General features: G+C 44.0%; 3 protein-coding genes across 3 annotated transcripts; 1 reads left to right on the top strand and 2 right to left on the bottom strand.

The window, feature by feature from the left end:
• The first annotated feature begins 428 nt into the window (after window positions 1-428).
• dync2i1 (dynein 2 intermediate chain 1) lies at window positions 429-8320 on the top strand. The gene is made up of 22 exons (XM_084033260.1): window positions 429-636; window positions 802-855; window positions 951-1752; window positions 1830-1897; window positions 1975-2148; window positions 2311-2361; window positions 2608-2839; window positions 2977-3073; window positions 3210-3339; window positions 3418-3529; window positions 3613-3698; window positions 3792-3921; window positions 4072-4244; window positions 4538-4700; window positions 5496-5609; window positions 5719-5780; window positions 6199-6250; window positions 6364-6424; window positions 6731-6830; window positions 6921-7052; window positions 7585-7808; window positions 7896-8320. The coding sequence occupies exons 1-22, from the start codon at window positions 622-624 to the stop codon at window positions 8065-8067; spliced, it is 3204 nt and encodes a 1067-aa protein (XP_083889386.1). The 5' UTR covers window positions 429-621; the 3' UTR covers window positions 8068-8320.
• A 1020-nt stretch (window positions 8321-9340) lies between these two features.
• Window positions 9341-12521, bottom strand: LOC311028826 (leucine-rich repeat-containing protein 14-like). Its single transcript, XM_084033623.1, has 3 exons — window positions 11878-12521; window positions 10995-11807; window positions 9341-10552 (listed from the first exon to the last, which is right to left on the bottom strand). Exons 1-3 carry the CDS (start codon window positions 12171-12173, stop codon window positions 9985-9987), a joined length of 1677 nt encoding a protein of 558 aa, XP_083889749.1. The 5' UTR covers window positions 12174-12521; the 3' UTR covers window positions 9341-9984.
• Window positions 12522-13591: 1070 nt separating this feature from the next.
• On the bottom strand, window positions 13592-14976 carry LOC311028594 (leucine-rich repeat-containing protein 14-like). Its single transcript, XM_084033261.1, has 2 exons — window positions 14361-14976; window positions 13592-14290 (listed from the first exon to the last, which is right to left on the bottom strand). The coding sequence occupies exons 1-2, from the start codon at window positions 14654-14656 to the stop codon at window positions 13672-13674; spliced, it is 915 nt and encodes a 304-aa protein (XP_083889387.1). The 5' UTR covers window positions 14657-14976; the 3' UTR covers window positions 13592-13671.
• Window positions 14977-17885: the final 2909 nt, after the last annotated feature.

The following is a 17885-nucleotide window of genomic DNA, read 5'->3' on the forward strand; positions in this document are numbered from 1 at the left end:
TGTGAGCTACCAGTGGCGACGTTAGCCTAAAAGAACAAAACACCGCCATCTGGTGCTCCTTAGCGGTAGACACAGCTCGCAATGATCTACTTCACTTCAGTAACGTTGAAGTACCTGTTACACTACTATTACAACGAAACAAAAGTATGGAACTGTCTGTATTGTAAACAAGTCGCGATACGTATCTTACTAATGCTACCTAGCTAGCTAACATTCAAATACCAGAGCCGTTAAGATTTTAGTATCATGTCGAGCACAGAGAAATCGATCAGCAGATGAGTTTTACATAGAACATCGTAATAAAGAAAATGGCACACAATTGCATGTGTATTTTTCCAGCATTACAATGTTTTAAACGACAATATTAATATTAATACATTTAGTTAATAAAATGAATTTGTTCAGTCATTCGCCGTTGCCGTGGGAACTAGTGTTGATTTCAGCGATTGCTCTGCTGTCCACTCGTAAGCCTGTTGTCAAGCTGAAGTGACGCGAGCTCCTTGGTTTCGACAAACTGCGCTTGCGCACACGAGATTTACCATCATGGCGGCGTCATTACAACAATATGAGTTGCTTTTCGGCGTTTGAAGGACTTTCAAACGCAAAAACACAGATGAGAACATGCATAGCGACAAGGTAAGTGCTTTATCTTCGACTACGACGTGCGCGGACTGAAACTAGGACGTGTTTTATCAGCAGAATATCGTGTCCGCCGTGGTTGTCTTAGGAAATGAACGCTGTCTTGCTAGTTGTCATGGATTTAGTTGAACAATCCGGTGAACAAAAAACGTATTTATTTAGAAACTATCCAAGGAAGACACGTGGAGACCAGCTGACCTGAGAAGACACATCAGGGTAAGTTTTTGAGAGTTCAGGAGAGTGTTCAAGTTGGAGTAATATATATATAGACAGCATTACAATACAAATTGTATTATTTTCTCTTACTTTAGGAGGAGGGACATGGTGACGACCAGGTCAGGAGGCGAGATGACAGAGAGAGAAAGCACCGTGGTGGTGAATCCATAGAGAGACACTACATGGACCCAGAGAAGGAGCCCAGACGAGAGAGAGACAAGCCCAGTGCAAGGGAGAGAAGAGATGACAACGAAAAAGACAGATATTCAGATCGACGTAAAGAGGGCTCACGGGACAGGAGAGGCGATAAGGAAAGGGACAGAAGAGACGACAAGGAGAAGAGAAGGGAAAGAGACAAGTTGGTAGATGGAAAAAGATATGACGGTGATTACAAGAGGCAAGGGAGTGAAGGGAGGCATGAACGGGAGAGACACAGAGACAAGGAGAAGGAGAGGGAAAGGCATAGAGAGAGACCCAATGAGGAGGACAGGGACAAAAGGGGGGAAGGGGAAGACAAGGATAGACGAAGAGAAGAGAGGGAAAGGCATAGAGAGAGACCCAATGAGGAGGACAGGGACAAAAGGAGGGAAGGGGAAGACAAGGTAAGACGAGGTGAAGAGAGGGAAAGGCATAGAGAGAGACCCAATGAGGAGGACAGGGACAAAAGGAGGGAAGGGGAAGACAAGGAAAGACGAAGAGAAGAGAGGGAAAGAGAGCACAGGAGTGAGAGGGAGAGACGGAGACACGGGGATAGTGGAGAAGGAGAAAGAGATCGGATGGAAAGGAACGAAAGAGAGAAGAGAGATCGACGACACAAAGATGAAGACAAGAGGAGTGACAAAGAAAGACGAGAGAGACATGGAGACAGAAAGCATTTGGAAGTGAAGGAGGAGAGAGGTAAAGTGTGCACACTTTGCTCTGCCACATTCACAGGATTATTATTTCCAAAAGCATTTCTGTCTTTCTGACTTCAGTGCACACAGAAGAACAGAGAAGACAAAGAGAGGAGAGAGATAGAAGACATAAAGACAGAGGATATCACGTAAGCATCTGCAGTAAACTTGATTTTTCATCACTATTATACATTTTGAATTAACTAGAAGACTTGCTGTTCTCCAGGATGAAAAGAAGACGCGTGACAACGAATCCAGGGATCATCGAGACTCGTCTCTTCGTGGTGACAGAGAAAGAGCAGAACGGGACAAAAACAGAGAGAGGAGGCGCAGAGATGAGGAGGAACCGGATAAGAAATCAGCGCCTGAGAAAAGTCATGAGCATGAGACCAAAACTGAGGTTAGGATGCACATAAGTTCATTTTTATTTTCTCTTCATGGTTCTTTTTTTTGTAATTTTTGTATCCAGGATGTAGAAACAGTATCTGAGCACCAGACTGCTAGAACAATGACGGAGTCACAGAAGCTGCATGTTTTATACCGTATACCGTCACTTCTGCAGGTCGCCAATGACGAGGATGTGGTCGACCAGGAATATGAAGATGACTTTGAGGTTATATGACCAAAATCACATTCCGTTTCTCTTAAGTTTCCTCATCATGTCTGATTTCTTTCTTAACATTAATTTCTTTATGTGTTGCTTTTGCATGCTGTAATCCATTTATGTTAAAAGAAACTGGTGAGTATTAACAGCTTTTTTTGAGTGCATCCAAGTTTGTTCTCCAAGTTTCTGTAAAAATGTTTATTTTGCGTTAAAATACTGAATGTAAATAAGTGACGGGATTGCTTTTGTTGAAAGGATTATGAGGAGGATTTTGAGGAAGTGGATGAGAGTGCAAATGAAGGTGAGGATGAGACGGAGACACGGCATCCAGAGGTGGGCGAAGAGGTGGAGGAAGTGACGGCGCAAAGGAGGAAGGAAATTGAAGCCATTCAGAGAGCCATGAATGAAGAGAACGAGAGAGTCGGGACAGCCCAGTCCAGACAAATTCCAAACAGAGAGGCGGAAGAAAGGCCTAAATTGTCCAGAGGTACAGTTTATTATTCTGTTTTATCTCCCCAAGCCCTATTTTAACTAAAGCACTTGATGTTATTGCATTTCTGCATATTTTGTGACTTGATAGGAGGGATATAATACATCTCTGCTCCTTTGAATTTTTTTTTTCAGAAAAGAACCCAATTAGAGCCTCCCAACAGGGGAAATTTATCGACTTTGTGGCCGCAAAGCAGCGTGAAATCAGCAAGAAAGTCTCCACAAAACAGAAGTAAGTTAACTTGAATGGTTTGTAATATGATCGGAGTCTCAATGTGACTCCCTTTTTATGATTTGGAGCACTTCTTTATTGGAATCTTGAGCAAGGATTTCTGAATTACATAGAATATGTGTTTTTTTTTCTTTAGGAAACGCAGCACAGAGCTTCTTCGCTTAATAGATCTGGATTTCTCAATGTCTGTGTCCCTTTTGGATCTGCCTCCAGTGAGTGAATATGACATGTATATCAGAACGTTTGGGGCTGCAAACACTAAGCAGGTCAGTATTTGTTCTCTTTAACTTCACATGGAAACTAAATTATAGGGGGAATCTCTAAATAACATGTTTCCTTGCCAGGCTTATGTCCAGTGCAACGAGGATAATGCAGATCGAGACATCCAGACGGAGGAGATCGAGGTGTGTGAGAAGTGGACGCAGCATCCTCCAGAGCACAAGGGAGCCTGTGGGGGTGAGGAAAGCTTGCTCAGAAGGCGATTTCTCCACAAACTCAGTGTTGAAATGAGTTCAACAACGCTGTCCTTGTTTTGACAGATCCAAACATCTCCCAAGAAGCGCGAGACAGTGAAATGAACTTCGATTCACGGCGCCTGACAGCATTTCTGCGCTCGGCCTCTCAGGTTTTAACTCACGCACAGCTTCTTGACTTCCAATGATATATTTTTTTGCATTTTCCAAAATCAATGTCTGTTGTCTTTTATGAATGAATCAAGGTCATGGTCGTCCTGTTGGAAGAGGATGGAGCTGAGAGGAAGTCCCTGAGCAAGCTGAGGTCTCAAACAGACATGCCGTCTTTCAGCGATGGAAGTTTGCAGCTCAACACTAAGTTGCCTTTTCTTTATGGTACGCAGCCAGACATTCATTTTGTTCTTGACCCTGTGGACTACATCAAATGTTCACATCACGCTGCATAGGCCGGCCCATGCGTGTGATTACGCTTCTCAGGCAGCTCTTCCCACTGATTGCACCGCTTCTTTTGATTGTCGATCGCAGGTCGCCACATCAGCCTGGTGCACTTCTCTCAGGTCCAGAAGCACGCCATGATATCAGTCCACAGTCCGACAACCAAACCCAGTGCCGTGCGTCTGGACAGCTGCACCATCATCTGCATCTGGAACATCTGGGAGCCGTCCAGACCTCAAAAAGTTCTCGTCTATGAATCCGAGGTGAATGGTTGCTGTTGGTTGTGATAAATAAAGTACAATCTCATAAATATCTAAACTTTTGCAACATTTAATGATTACAAAAGTCCAATTTCACAATTTCAACCCACTAGCATTAATCATCAGGCCTTATTGCTCTGCATGACTACTGAAAATACATTTTCCCAAAAGGCCACTTAAAATGCACAGAAATCTATTTAGTGGCCTGAAACCAAATCTGCTAATAACTCACAGGAGGAACTACTTTCACCTCTACTTACACTGTCAGTAACCTGTTTGAATGCTGGGTTCTGCAGGTGCAGTGCTGCTGCTTCAGCCCGGGAAAGGCCATATTGGTGTTTGCAGGCACATCAGTTGGCTCTGTGGTGCTGTGGGACCTGAGGGAGCACGCTAGTGACCATTACCGCTTGAAGATAGGGGAGGATGAGTGGACCTTCCGACAGCCTACCTTCTCCACTGGTACGTTACTGGTGGGAATTAAGGACATGTTTTGTTTCACTCATATCATTTTCCCATATTTCATGTCACTTTTGTGCATGTTCCTCCTATTTTCTTCTTTATTTTACACTATAGCACGCATTTAGTCATTATTTAAAGACGGTGGGGATTTCTACAGGGTTCAGCAAGTTAACTCTAAAACATTTTTAATATCACATAGACGGCATTATTCATACAATCATACACGTATTAAAAATATCACTGAAAACCAGTGGGGATGATCAGAGAATAACTTACAGAGTGCATGAATTTATTAGTATTTCTATGACATATTTTTCAGTGCTCATACATATATATTGTAAATAACAGTAATTCCTGGATACACAGCAGAAAACGGATGGATTCATCCATAAAAATGTGCTAAATCATTTCTGTAAAGTCAGAGGGGATGTTCCTGTTGTTCCAAAGATGTTTTCAGGAGATTAAAATCAACGCCTTTTTAAATCAGTAAATATGCCGTGTCATTGGTCATGCTAATTTTCCAGCAACCTTATACCAACCATGTGTTTGCCGAGCTGTTTTGGTCTGTCTTTATTTTGAGAATATTAAGCCCCTTGATCTTTCACGCTGTCGTCTTTGCTGTTGTGCATTTCACTCTCTGCACTGGAAGGAGTCATCCTTCTTCACTGCGACCGGTGGTTCAGGACCACCTTTGCCCTTTCTCTCACCTAAAGTTCAGAGGCTGCTTTCTTTCACAACTAGCAGTGTTGATTCGGTGTGTGTGCTCGTATCCCCTCCGACACCTTGTCAACACAGATGCTGTGATGGCCGGCTCAGGCCATTTCTCTTCTGTGACGTCTGTGGAAGTTGTCCCCTCCGCGGTAGCAGGGGGGCTGAGGCCAAAGGTCGCCCTTCTGGCATCTGAGGAAGGTATGGAATGCTACAAGTATGGTTAATACAGTGATGGAAAATCTTGTGTATCATTTCATAACTATTCACATTTGGCGTTGCATTTAATTGTTGTTTTTTTTTAATCCAGAGTCGTCAGGATTGTCATTCCAGCTGGCATCTCTGGATGAAATCGGGGTTTTAAATTTCTGGGTAAGTTGGGCCAACAAAGTAGATCCTTCATCTTTTTTTCTTTGAGCATCGGGGAGAGTTGAAAGGAGGGAGAGATGTGAAGGCGAAGACACTGGCGAGGTGAAAGGGACAGGTGCTTGCTGGTGTAAAAACAACACGAGGTTAGTTATTATAGATTGGGCAGCGCTCATCAGCAGAGTCAGCAGAGAAGTTGCAGCACCAGAACCGCAGACTTCACCTCTGGCACATCTAAACGCTTAGACATGATGCCCATATTTAGATAAAGCCTGCTTCCTGAGGATGTCATTATCTCTGATTTATTTACTACTAATCCCAAATAAATGATCAGAAATCTGCTTAGATATCATAGATAAAATGATGTTTTCAGGTGAACAAAGTAATGCCGTGATGGACATGATTTCCTGTCTGTGTCCTTTAGGTGGTGGTGCAACTCCCAAAAGCCAACGAGGCTGGCTCTCTGACAGATCTAGGTAAGGCAGTCACGTTTTTAGAGCACTCGCTCTTTTTCCACGAACATACTCGTCTTTCTCACACATGTGCTGTACCGACTTCAGCCTCTCCCTCTCTCTCTCCTCTCACGCAGGGCTCAGGCCGGGCGGCAAAGTAAAGCTCCTTCACAGCTCCCACCTCCTCCCCGCTGAGAGGTGAGATTGATAAATAGCTGGTGACGATCATCCGTCACTGCCGACCACTGGGCTCAAAATACCCCACAATGTCTTTGCCCAGCGGAACACAGCTGCTCCGTCGTGGTCATACGATCCGGTTTGTTATGAACTGTGGGCTGGTGTTTTTGTCACCTCATCATTTGATTGGAACATATCCATATATACTGTATGTATCTCTATATATAAATGTGTGTGTGTGTGCAGCATGAATATGATGATTTTTCATCTTCCACTGTGTTGTTTTTGTCTGGTAATGTGGTAACCTTTGACCTCTCTCACTCTCAGGGTATCACCACGAGGTGCAGCGAAAACAGGGCCGTTACAGACATTTCAATTAAGAATCCTTCCAACGGACTCCAATCATTTCTTTATTGGCACCAATATGGTGAGCATATTCCTAAACCTCTCAGAGATTCAGAGAACGTTTCCCCTTTTTGTGTAATTCTGTGTATTGACATGCTTTTTTTTTTTCCAGGGCCTGGTCACACATGAAACCATTCACAGTTTGAAGGCTCCGCCGAAGTTTTACGGGTTTCAGGAGGCCGGAGTCCGACCCGTCGATGTCACCTCGGTCCACTTCTCTCCCTTCAAGCCTCACTTCTTCTTGGTGAGAGGACTTTTCATGTCTGTTTTATGTTTGCTTTAATAGAAATGCTAAAGTTTAGGAGCAGTGGCTGTACAACAGTGGCCTGTAAGAAGTCATGAAAATTGCTCTCATTTTTCACAATGTTTTTGTTTGGGTTGTACAACTATTCAACATTTTTATTGAACGCCTTTTCTTTCTGGGCCAGACGGTTAAATTCCTGCTGCATTTTTCAAATCGCACTATCAGTCAGAAGTGAAATGTGTGTCAGAATACTATTATAAATGAATTATAGTCATGCTGATGAGAGTTCCTGGCCTTCATATCATATTCTACAGACTTAAGACAACAGATCTCTGCAAAAATCACAACATAATCATTTTTAATGTGTTTTTCAATGAAAATTAGAATAATAATTATGTGGAGTTTAATTAGAGTGACCTTTATTGCTATTAACCTTATTGCCATAACACAAAGTGTCCTAAATATAAAAGAGCTATTAAAAAAAAGCTATGAATAACATAATATAGTCTCCTTTTCCCTGTTTTTAATCCAGGTGGGTTGTGGGGACGGCTGCATCCGGCTGCATGAGGTCAGCGATGAGCGTCCTGTGGCCCAGTGGAAGAACAGCACAGCTGGAGTACCAGTGGTCTCAGTGCAGTGGGCCCAAACCAGACCAGCAGTGTTCTGTGTGCTGGACGCCGCCTCTCGCCTCCACATATGGGACCTGATGAAAACCGACGCCGAGCCTGTGATCACTGAAACCATGGACTCTGACAGGTAACACCAGACAGGCAGGAGGGAGGATTTGTCTCAGTGACATTCATGTTATTGATATGTGGTGTTCGTGTTCCGCTCTGCCCTCAGGGTGACAGCCATGGCCGTCTTCGGAGACTCAGGACAACAAAACACGTACTCGGGAATAGCTCTAGCACACGAGTCGGGAACAGTAGAAATGCAGTATTTCGCAAGAAATTTGACTGTGGCCATTATGGCAGAAGAGGAGAAGTTGGAGAGTATGTTAACGGAAGCCTTCTGAACATCTTGTATAGCTGCGTTTGTGTTAATTCAAGATATTTACTATATTTTCAAACTCTGGAAGAGCATAAAGATCAATTTATAAATCAATAGTACCAAAGATCATCTACATATGGCACAACATAATTTAATATCCTGCATAAATACAGCATAAGAAACATGTTATGTAATGTAAATGTTTATTGGTGTAAATATTTCTACTGGGTGATTTATGTAAAATATTTGTATGTTACTGACAACTTTTTCTACAATAAACTGACTATCTGTAGTTATTTAATTCTATGAGGATTTTTTATTTCTGTGTTACTCAGTTTTTAAAAGCACCATTCTAAACCCTGTTTAATTACAATATGTATATGCAGGGCCTTAAACAGTATCCGGCACAAAAGTATTTTTATTATGATTTGGAATGCTTAAAATTTGATTTATTCAGTGATATTCAGTTCAGTTATATCTTCTTTAAATGTTATTTCCCAACATGAAGGCATAATTTCATCAAACTTGTGATTAGTGAAGAAAAACAATCCTGTTTTCAGCTTAAATGTGGCAATCTAATAGGGATTTTTTTTGTTTTTTAATTTGAAATAATTAATACATTATTATTAATTAAATTAGCATTTTATTTTTTATCAGAAAAAAAGTTTCCAAATTTGGAGACATGTTTCTCATTGGATATATGGAATATATATTGTCAAGAATTATGCATAGTAGGACACTAACAAGGGAGATATTTCTTCTCCTTCTCCTACAAGGGAGTTGAGATCTGAACCTTCTAAATTGGAAACAGGAATAGTCTTGACTTCTTTCGAGGCAAAGCAGAGGATTGTGTGCACTGACTGCTGCCTGCAAAAATAAAAAAACTCTGTTGGCTCTGACCGACACAGGTACGGTGCTCCAAAGCCAACCCCCTCACTAATCCAATCACTTTGATGCAAGAGTGGAAGGTGGGAGGCCAGTGGGCCCTGGCAGCAGAGAGACCATGTGACTGGGTACGACGCCCAGAATCTGCCGATCCCTGGTCCAGCTCGCTGCCTACAACTCTACAGTTATGTGGCTGAAACACAGGGAGCTTTAGAGGACTGGATGAGTTTGCAGGAGAGAAGACACAGGAATAACTTTCTTAATTTCATCTCTCTTCTGTTACCTCGGGTCATTTTTAGCCCCTTTCCTCAGAGGAGGACTGTGTGAAGGCGTCACCTCACCATCTTTAGTCCATTAAATTCCCATCACCGGATGAGCCGTATCACAAACATTCATTTGAAATATGTTAAATACTCTTAAAACTCTGCTTTGTAACAGATTTATTCTGTGACTGACGGTATGTTCATGCATTCATGTGGTACAAGGTTGATTTGGTACACGCATTTCCTGATAATGGTGATTCTTGACGTTTGCTTTCATATACATTTTAAAATAGATACACAAGAATTACAGTATGCAGTTACAATCATTTCCTATTTAAGGAAAAATATGCAAATATTTAGCAGACAGATAATCAGAAACCACTGTCAAACTTAGTTTTGGTTGTTGACGTGTAATATGCAAATGGTTTTGGTACAGAATAATGTATACATCCAACAAGTGGACTTATTAAAGTAGTACAGCACCATTGTATTGAAGCAGATGGCTTATGGTCTCCCTGATGGAGTAGAAGATATTGTCCTTTTTTTTCTGGCAAACAAATATTAAAAACTGCACAATTGTGAATCCCTAATGGAGGAAACCTTCACTCCCAATAGTGATAGAAATGTTGCTATGGTGACACACGACTTCCCACTAACCCCACCATCACTCTTAACTCTGACTGAGACTAAAACACAGATGATTGTATACTAGACCATTATTATGGATGGAAATGTGATTGTCAGGTGTATGTACATTACTCTGGTAAAAAGCATCCATGTCCTTCACCTCTGCTCTAGTCCACCAAGTTTTTATCATAGTTGAGCAGGTCGCATGTCAGAAAGAGGTCAGACCGCCCGCTCTCTATCAGCACCCTTTTCAGCTGGCTGCTGGTAATGTTGATGTCTGTGGCCTCATCCAGCGGCCAGTCTAAGAGCTGAGCACTGGAGGGAAGTTCGGGAAGACCCGGCTGATAGTCCTCCAGGGGGTTGGGGTACAGTAACTGACGGAGAGAGGGCATTCTCACAGCCATTCTCACCAGGTTCATGAGGCCAGCAATGGAGAGTGGGTTCAAGGCCAAAGCCAAGCTCTTGAGGGCCCTGCAGCCTCCCAGCGAGGGCAGCAGGAGGCCCAGCAGGCCATCAGTAAGGCCACAGCCACTTAAAGAGAGGTGCTTCAAGCTATTGGAACCCTGGGAGAGGAGGCGGCGGATAGAGGTCAGGGTGGTTTCGTCCAGACGGTTCTCACTGAGGTCCAGCTGCTGCAGCGTGGAGGCATGATGGCTGCAGGACAGATAGGCGAGGTCAGCGGGGCTCAGGCTCAAATATGGCAGCTCCAGTTTCTCTAGAGGCTGAGGCAGTGAGCTGAAACAAAAAAAAACATTCAAATAAGATGTCTTGTCCAATTCAAATACTCATTAAAGAAGCCTAATTCCTTTCTGAAGATTTAATTAAATTTAATTAAAGACTAAAAATAGGTCTCCAATGAAAAGTCCCATTCAGATTTCAGTACTTAGAGATTAGGGGTGCCATTTAATATTTTGATGATGGATTTATCAGCTGATTATTTCTCCTTTCACTGATAAATCATTTAAAAAAAAAACGATTATCATCTGGTGAAAATGTATTGGAATTTATTGGCACAGATTTCATCATTTATTTCAGCTCCATTAGAGATGGGAACAATGCCTTTTCATTACCTAATCTAAGGTTGGACCAAATGGACAGCGTGTTATTTAATAGGCCTAGGGTGTAGGACGTACAAAGTTACAGGACAGCATGTGCAAAATGGGGGATCAGGCCATACCTAAGCAGCACACGAAGTTGCCCAGGCAAGCGCAGTGCGGTGAGACTGAGGCGTCGCAGCTCTTGTAGCTGCGTCAGACCCTGAGACAAATCCCTCAGGGCCTCCTCCCAGCCAGGATGGTCCCTGCGAAAATCCAAGTTACAGTAGTGCAACCGAAGAGAGTTCAGTGCGGGGAAAGTGGAGAGCAGAGGCAGCAGCTCGGCCAGTCCAGCCACTCCGAGGCTGCTGTAGCGAACATCGATGCCCAGAAGAGCCTGGCGAGGCAGGAGGCCTAGCAGGGTCCTGATACTAGACACCGAAATCTCCTCCACACGTAGGTATCTGCACTGAAGCTTGAGGGGTGCCAGTGTGGTGAGGGCACCGCGAGCACGCTCCCACGAGCGAGCATTTACAAAAAGATCAGCTCTCACATGCACCAACACGTCACTGTTTACGTCTTTTTCTTCAGCCTTTCTGCTGACTCCTAAACCCGCCACTGCCGCCTCCGTCTTCCTCTCCACCTCCATCCTCCTCCTGACTCCTTTAATCAGCTCCTCTTCACCCTGGATCCCGCGCGATCCCACCGGATCCTCGTCGTCTGCGTTGGTCTCATCGCCATTTGTTTCCTCCCTCTTCTTCTTCTCTCTTTTCACATCCTTTTCTCTCTCCAGAGCTGAGACCCTTTTCCTCTCCTGCTGTGCCCGGTGTGCCCCAGCTCTGGCCTGAACAACCATGGTGCACAGAGCTACAGTCAGAGACCAGCCTCCCATGGGGTCTCCCATCCCTCCTTCGTCTCCTTGCAGTCCACAGAGGTCCAGTACTTGTAGTGCACACCTAGAAAAGAGGTGAAATGTGAGTAATCTCAACCTAAACACAATATCTAGGATACTTTTATTCATCTTACCTTTGGTCCGACAGTCCTCTGACAACAGCAAGCAACAGGGCTTGGACGCAGAGTCGATTTGGCCCCGTTTTCCCCGGTTTCCTGCGGGTGCCGACACGCAGGGTGCGTTCAGGCCACCTCTGGACCAGTTCACCCACAGCCAGCGGTCTGCAGCTGGTGAAGGAGGCCTCCAGCAGGGGTCCGTACAGCTCCCTGGGCACCCACCTGAGCCAGCAGGGCGACGAGCTGTGGTCACTCACCACCTCCCTGGCACAAAGGCTCACCAAGGAAAGCACCATGTCGGGACGGAGAAGCATAAAATACAGCAACTGGAAGAAGAAAAAAAAATGCTGCTTATCTTATCCCTCCGCGAAGGAAGCAGACGTTGTTCGTCCGAGCGGTAGCTAGGAGGAACTAGCTAAGATTAACTTTACGACAGAAACTTGATGCGGTTTTGTAACGTCCCAAAAAAAGAATTTATAACATCATCCGATATCCGCTCGGGTGGATGCTTAACAGTAATGAACTAGGAAGCCTTTCGCTGGTGGGGTATTAAACGCTGGAACATGTTAGCTTCCTCGGCAAACTACCACTGAGGAAGCAGCCGCCGGAGCGCGAGGAGTGTTTACATTCTAGAGGGACGCACGCCAGTGACGCAGCACGTACTGGCGATGACGTTGTGCCCGAAGAGTCGGTTCTTTAAAACTGACTCGCTAGAATCCGCTGTTGGCAGCGAATGAGTCGCTTCTTATTCAAATAGGCCAAATCCCAGGCTGCGGACGGATAGTCCAAAAAAAAATAGTTCCTAACGCCTTTTCCTTGAAAACGTCACGAGGTTAAGGAAAGGTGGAAGGGGAACCCCAAAGGATTTAGTTAAAGACCATTTCCTCTTGCAAAAACACCAAACTACACACATTTATCAATACACATTGCTATTTCATTGACAAACTGTCAGAGAGTGAACATTTCACACAGCAGAGCAGAGTGTCTTGCCCAAAATAGGCCTAATCACTATCAATGCATGTGGCGACATCTTGTGGAGAGCAAGAGAAAAGTCATTTTACTATAAACTGTCTGTGGGTGCAGGTTTTTGTTTTAGCCCTCACCTGATTCCACTAGTTAGTTAATTTGTTGATTAAGGTGTCTGAGTGCTGGGCTAAAACAAAATCCTGCACCCACACCTCTTCTTGGATAATATTGGACGCCCTATATATAAATGTGTGTGTGTGTGTGTGTGTGCAGCATGAATATGATGATTTTTCATCTTTCACTGTGTTGTTTTTGTCTGGTAACCTTTGACCTTCTCACTCTCAGGGCATCACCACGAGGTGCAGCGAAATCAGGGCCGTTACAGACATTTCAATTAAAAATCCTTCCAACGGACTCCAATCATTTCTTTATTGGCACCAATATGGTGAGCATATTCCTAAACCTCTCAGAGATTCAGAGAACGTTTCCCCTGTTTGTGTAATTATGTGTATTGACATGTTTTCTTCCCAGGGCCTGGTCACACATGAAACCAGTCACAGTTTGAAGGCTCCACCGAAGTTTTACGGGTTTCAGGAGGCCGGAGTCCGACCTGTCGATGTCACCTCCATCCACTTCTCTCCCTTCAAGCCTCACTTCTTCTTGGTGAGAGGACTTTTCATGTCTGTTTGCTTTAATAGAAATGCTAAAGTTTAGGAGCAGTGGCTGTACAACAGTGGCCTGTAAGAAGTCATGGAAATTGCTCTCATTTTTCACAGTGTTTTATTCAACATTTTTATTGAACGCCTTTTCTTTCTGGGCCAGACGTTTAAATTCCTGCTGCATTTTTCAAATCGCACTATCAGTCAGAAGTGAACATATGTAGCGAACATCGATGCCCAGAAGAGCCTGGCGAGGCAGGAGGCCTAGCAGGGTCCTGATACTAGACACCGAAATCTCCTCCACACGTAGGTATCTGCACTGAAGCTTGAGGGGTGCCAGTGTGGTGAGGGCACCGCGAGCACGCTCCCACGAGCGAGCATTTACAAAAAGATCAGCTCTCACATGCACCAACACGTCACTGTTTACGTCTTTTTCTTCAGCCTTTCTGCTGACTCCCAAACCCGCCACTGCCGCCTCCGTCTTCCTCTCCACCTCCATCCTCCTCCTGACTCCTTTAATCACCTCCTCTTCACCCTGGATCCCGCGCGATCCCACCGGATCCTCGTCGTCTGCGTTGGTCTCATCGCCATTTGTTTCCTCCCTCTTCTTCTTCTCTCTTTTCACATCCTTTTCTCTCTCCAGAGCTGAGACCCTTTTCCTCTCCTGCTGTGCCCGGTGTGCTCCAGCTCTGGCCTGAACAACCATGGTGCACAGAGCTACAGTCAGAGACCAGCCTCCCATGGGGTCTCCCATCCCTCCTTCGTCTCCTTGCAGTCCACAGAGGTCCAGTACTTGTAGTGCACACCTAGAAAAGATGTGAAATGTGAGTGATCTCAACCTAAACACAATATCTAGGATCATTTTATTCATCTTACCTTTGGTCCGACAGTCCTCTGACAACAGCAAGCAACAGGGCTTGGACGCAGAGTCGATTTGGCCCCGTTTTCCCTGGTTTCCTGCGGGTGCCGACACGCAGGGTGCGTTCAGGCCACCTCTGGACCAGTTCACCCACAGCCAGCGGTCTGCAGCTGGTGAAGGAGGCCTCCAGCAGGGGTCCGTACAGCTCCCTGGGCACCCACCTGAGCCAGCAGGGCGACGAGCTGTGGTCACTCACCACCTCCCTGGCACAAAGGCTCACCAAGGAAAGCACCATGTCGGGACGGAGAAGCATAAAATACAGCAACTGGAAGAAGAAGAAAAAATGCTGCTTATCTTATCCCTCCGCGAAGGAAGCAGACGTTGTTCGTCCGAGCGGTAGCTAGGAGGAACTAGCTAAGATTAACTTTACGACAGAAACTTGATGCGGTTTTGTAACGTCCCAAAAAAAGAATTTATAACATCATCCGATATCCGCTCGGGTGGATGCTTAACAGTAATGAACTAGGAAGCCTTTCGCTGGTGGGGTATTAAACGCTGGAACATGTTAGCTTCCTCGGCAAACTACCACTGAGGAAGCAGCCGCCGGAGCGCGAGGAGTGTTTACATTCTAGAGGGACGCACGCCAGTGACGCAGCACGTACTGGCGATGACGTTGTGCCCGAAGAGTCGCTTCTTTAAAACTGACTCGCTAGAATCCGCTGTTGGCAGCGAATGAGTCGCTTCTTATTCAAATAGGCCAAATCCCAGGCTGCGGACGGATAGTCCAAAAAAAAATAGTTCCTAACGCCTTTTCCTTGAAAACGTCACGAGGTTAAGGAAAGGTGGAAGGGGAACCCCAAAGGATTTAGTTAAAGACCATTTCCTCTTGCAAAAACACCAAACTACACACATTTATCAATACACATTGCTATTTCATTGACAAACTGTCAGAGAGTGAACATTTCACACAGCAGAGCAGAGTGTCTTGCCCAAAATAGGCCTAATCACTATCAATGCATGTGGCGACATCTTGTGGAGAGCAAGAGAAAAGTCATTTTACTATAAACTGTCTGTGGGTGCAGGTTTTTGTTTTAGCCCTCACCTGATTCCACTAGTTAGTTAATTTGTTGATTAAGGTGTCTGAGTGCTGGGCTAAAACAAAATCCTGCACCCACACCTCTTCTTGGATAATATTGGACGCCCCTGGTCTATACTCTCTTCTTTGAGTGCATTACACCCTCCTGCAGAGGTGTCCAAAGATGTGCAAAAACTGTAAAATAGCTCTCCAGGCCGATGATGAAAGAGGTCTGTAAGGAGGATACCATATGGTGCCACTGCCAGGACTAATTACAGTATATATCACAGGTCCTGTGCTTCCTAAGCTTCAGTTATTTTTCTCTGATTGATTCAGCAGAAGAGACAGAATCATACCTTTTGAATTCACGACATCAAACACTAAATATTTCATTTGATAATTCAACGGCATATTTCTGATTTGTCAAATGGTGTGGTTGTGCATGTGAATGCAAATAGAAGCAGCACAAGGACACAGTTATAGAAGCTCCACAGCTGGTTGCCAGCAGAGCTCTACCTCCATGAGTCCAGCACAGTGCATACGCCCACTCTCCCATAATCCATCAGGGAAACATCCACGTTCTGTGATAATGACTGCAGAGAAGCTTATGAAGCACAGGACCTGTGATATATAACAAGCAGAGAAGCTATACAACACTGTGTAAAATAAAAATGTTCTGTGCACGATAACAGTTGGCTGGAGAATGAGCCAATATGCATTTGGCACTGAGGAAGAAAGACACATTAAACAGCAGTCCAAGAAATAGGGGAGTTGGTTGGAACGCCACACTTACTTGCTGAGTGGATTATGCTGGTGAAATAAGGTGAAAGTAAAGTATGTCTCACTGGCTGTATCGCCCTAAAAGAAGCCTACATTGTGTGTCACTAGATGGCACTAGAGGGTCATGTAAGCTGAGTGGGCTCTGCCTTTTAACAAAGAAAGACATACATTCTCATTCACTCTCAGGTGTATTTATATATATATAATAAAGATAACAATACTTTTGTGAATCATTAGTTAATGAATCACCTGTAAACTATCCTTCTATACTTTTAGCTGTTACTGAAAACCACACATTTATTATATATATTATATATACTGTATATTCCAGTCAGCTATTGGCTCAGATGTCCTTGATCCTGACCTTAGACGTGTTGTTTACTTTGGGACTGCTGATTATGATTAGGATGAATAATATAAGCAGATATATATCACGCATGGAAGTGTTGTTTTTGCGCTACTCACTCAGGCTTTAGATTTATGTCTTAGATGTAGTTGATGCTTTGTTTGTGAAAACACAAACACACACACAAAACAAATAAATATGCATTAATTTATTGCTGCAGTCTCTTCAGATGACCTGCGGGGGGATCTTTATCGATCTCATTACTTCTGCCTTTGAAAGCAGTTTAATACCAACTTTCATCAACAAGGCCTAATCTTTTTATTTTAATACCTTCTATTCACAATCTGTTATGTTTGCCTTGTTATTATCACATGTGTAGACTCTTAAATGTACACCTTATCAAACAATGCAAGGTTCTGGGTTGCTTTTCCTCCTCAGGGCTGATCTGTCAGGAATAATATTTTGAATTGAGACCAAACTGATTATTTGTACTAGGATTGGTGAAATAAACACCATATGTTGAACAGACCGGCAGAATTGACGCCTCGGGCACTTGTACAACAACACAAGGAAGAGTGAAAACACCTTTATTCTTGTGATGTTCTCACATTAAAAAAAAAAAAGTAAATACCCTCCAAAACTCAGATTTGGAGCATTCAAAAACACAATCCACCCACTGATCCATACTGCAGACAAAAGGTCCTACTTCTACTGCATGGACTGACAGGAAACCTGTTATATGATTGGCCAACAACCTTCTTTCAACTGTAAAGTCATCTCTTGTTTCATGGCTGCAAATGTGTTGATCCATGCAGCTTCTGTTGCTAATCTCTTCTAATTTAATATAACATGCAATTCTTCCTGTCATCAATCCTCAAATAGCAATATCTACACTCCAGGATCTTGCTGATTCCCCCTTTCCCAACCAGTCAACATTCTCATTATTCATTCCTATTAATACCGGTGTTCGCTTGACCGATATTCTCTGCTCGGAGATAACCGCAGTGCCTCGGCTGCTGATACATTTATAGAAGAATTCAATTTCCGAGATGTGTTGTGCAGCGAATGCTCTCATGCCATTTTGCCCTGTCATATAAATGTCAGTTTAAGCCTGTCCTCTTATACATTCTGCAGTTTGATTTGCATTTTGCGAGGATGCTTCGTTGCTCAACCATGACCTCTGTACTTCCATCACATATACATCCAGTATGCTCGCTGAGCACGCTTGTAGTACAAGAGGCAATCTTTACCGTAGCCCTCTCAGCATGGCACAGCTCGCACAAAGCTCTTAAAATGAACCATTGTGAATGACTTCTGTACGGATATGGTTTATATAACGAT

Source organism: Eutrigla gurnardus (assembly GCF_963514095.1).
Source record: "Eutrigla gurnardus genome assembly, chromosome: 18".
NCBI lineage: Eukaryota > Metazoa > Chordata > Actinopteri > Perciformes > Triglidae > Eutrigla > Eutrigla gurnardus.

Coding starts and splice junctions, on each gene's coding strand:
- LOC311028826 (XM_084033623.1), bottom strand. CDS start 12,173: ATGCTTCTCCGTCCCGACATGGTGCTTTCCTTGGTGAGCCTTTGTGCC. Junction 11,808..11,877: donor AGAGGACTGTCGGACCAAAG/GTAAGATGAATA, acceptor CCTCTTTTCTAG/GTGTGCACTACAAGTACTGG. Junction 10,553..10,994: donor CAACTTCGTGTGCTGCTTAG/GTATGGCCTGAT, acceptor TTTTTGTTTCAG/CTCACTGCCTCAGCCTCTAG.
- LOC311028594 (XM_084033261.1), bottom strand. CDS start 14,656: ATGCTTCTCCGTCCCGACATGGTGCTTTCCTTGGTGAGCCTTTGTGCC. Junction 14,291..14,360: donor AGAGGACTGTCGGACCAAAG/GTAAGATGAATA, acceptor CATCTTTTCTAG/GTGTGCACTACAAGTACTGG.
- dync2i1 (XM_084033260.1), top strand. Junction 3,699..3,791: donor TTCTGCGCTCGGCCTCTCAG/GTTTTAACTCAC, acceptor GAATGAATCAAG/GTCATGGTCGTCCTGTTGGA. Junction 7,053..7,584: donor TCAAGCCTCACTTCTTCTTG/GTGAGAGGACTT, acceptor TTTTTAATCCAG/GTGGGTTGTGGGGACGGCTG.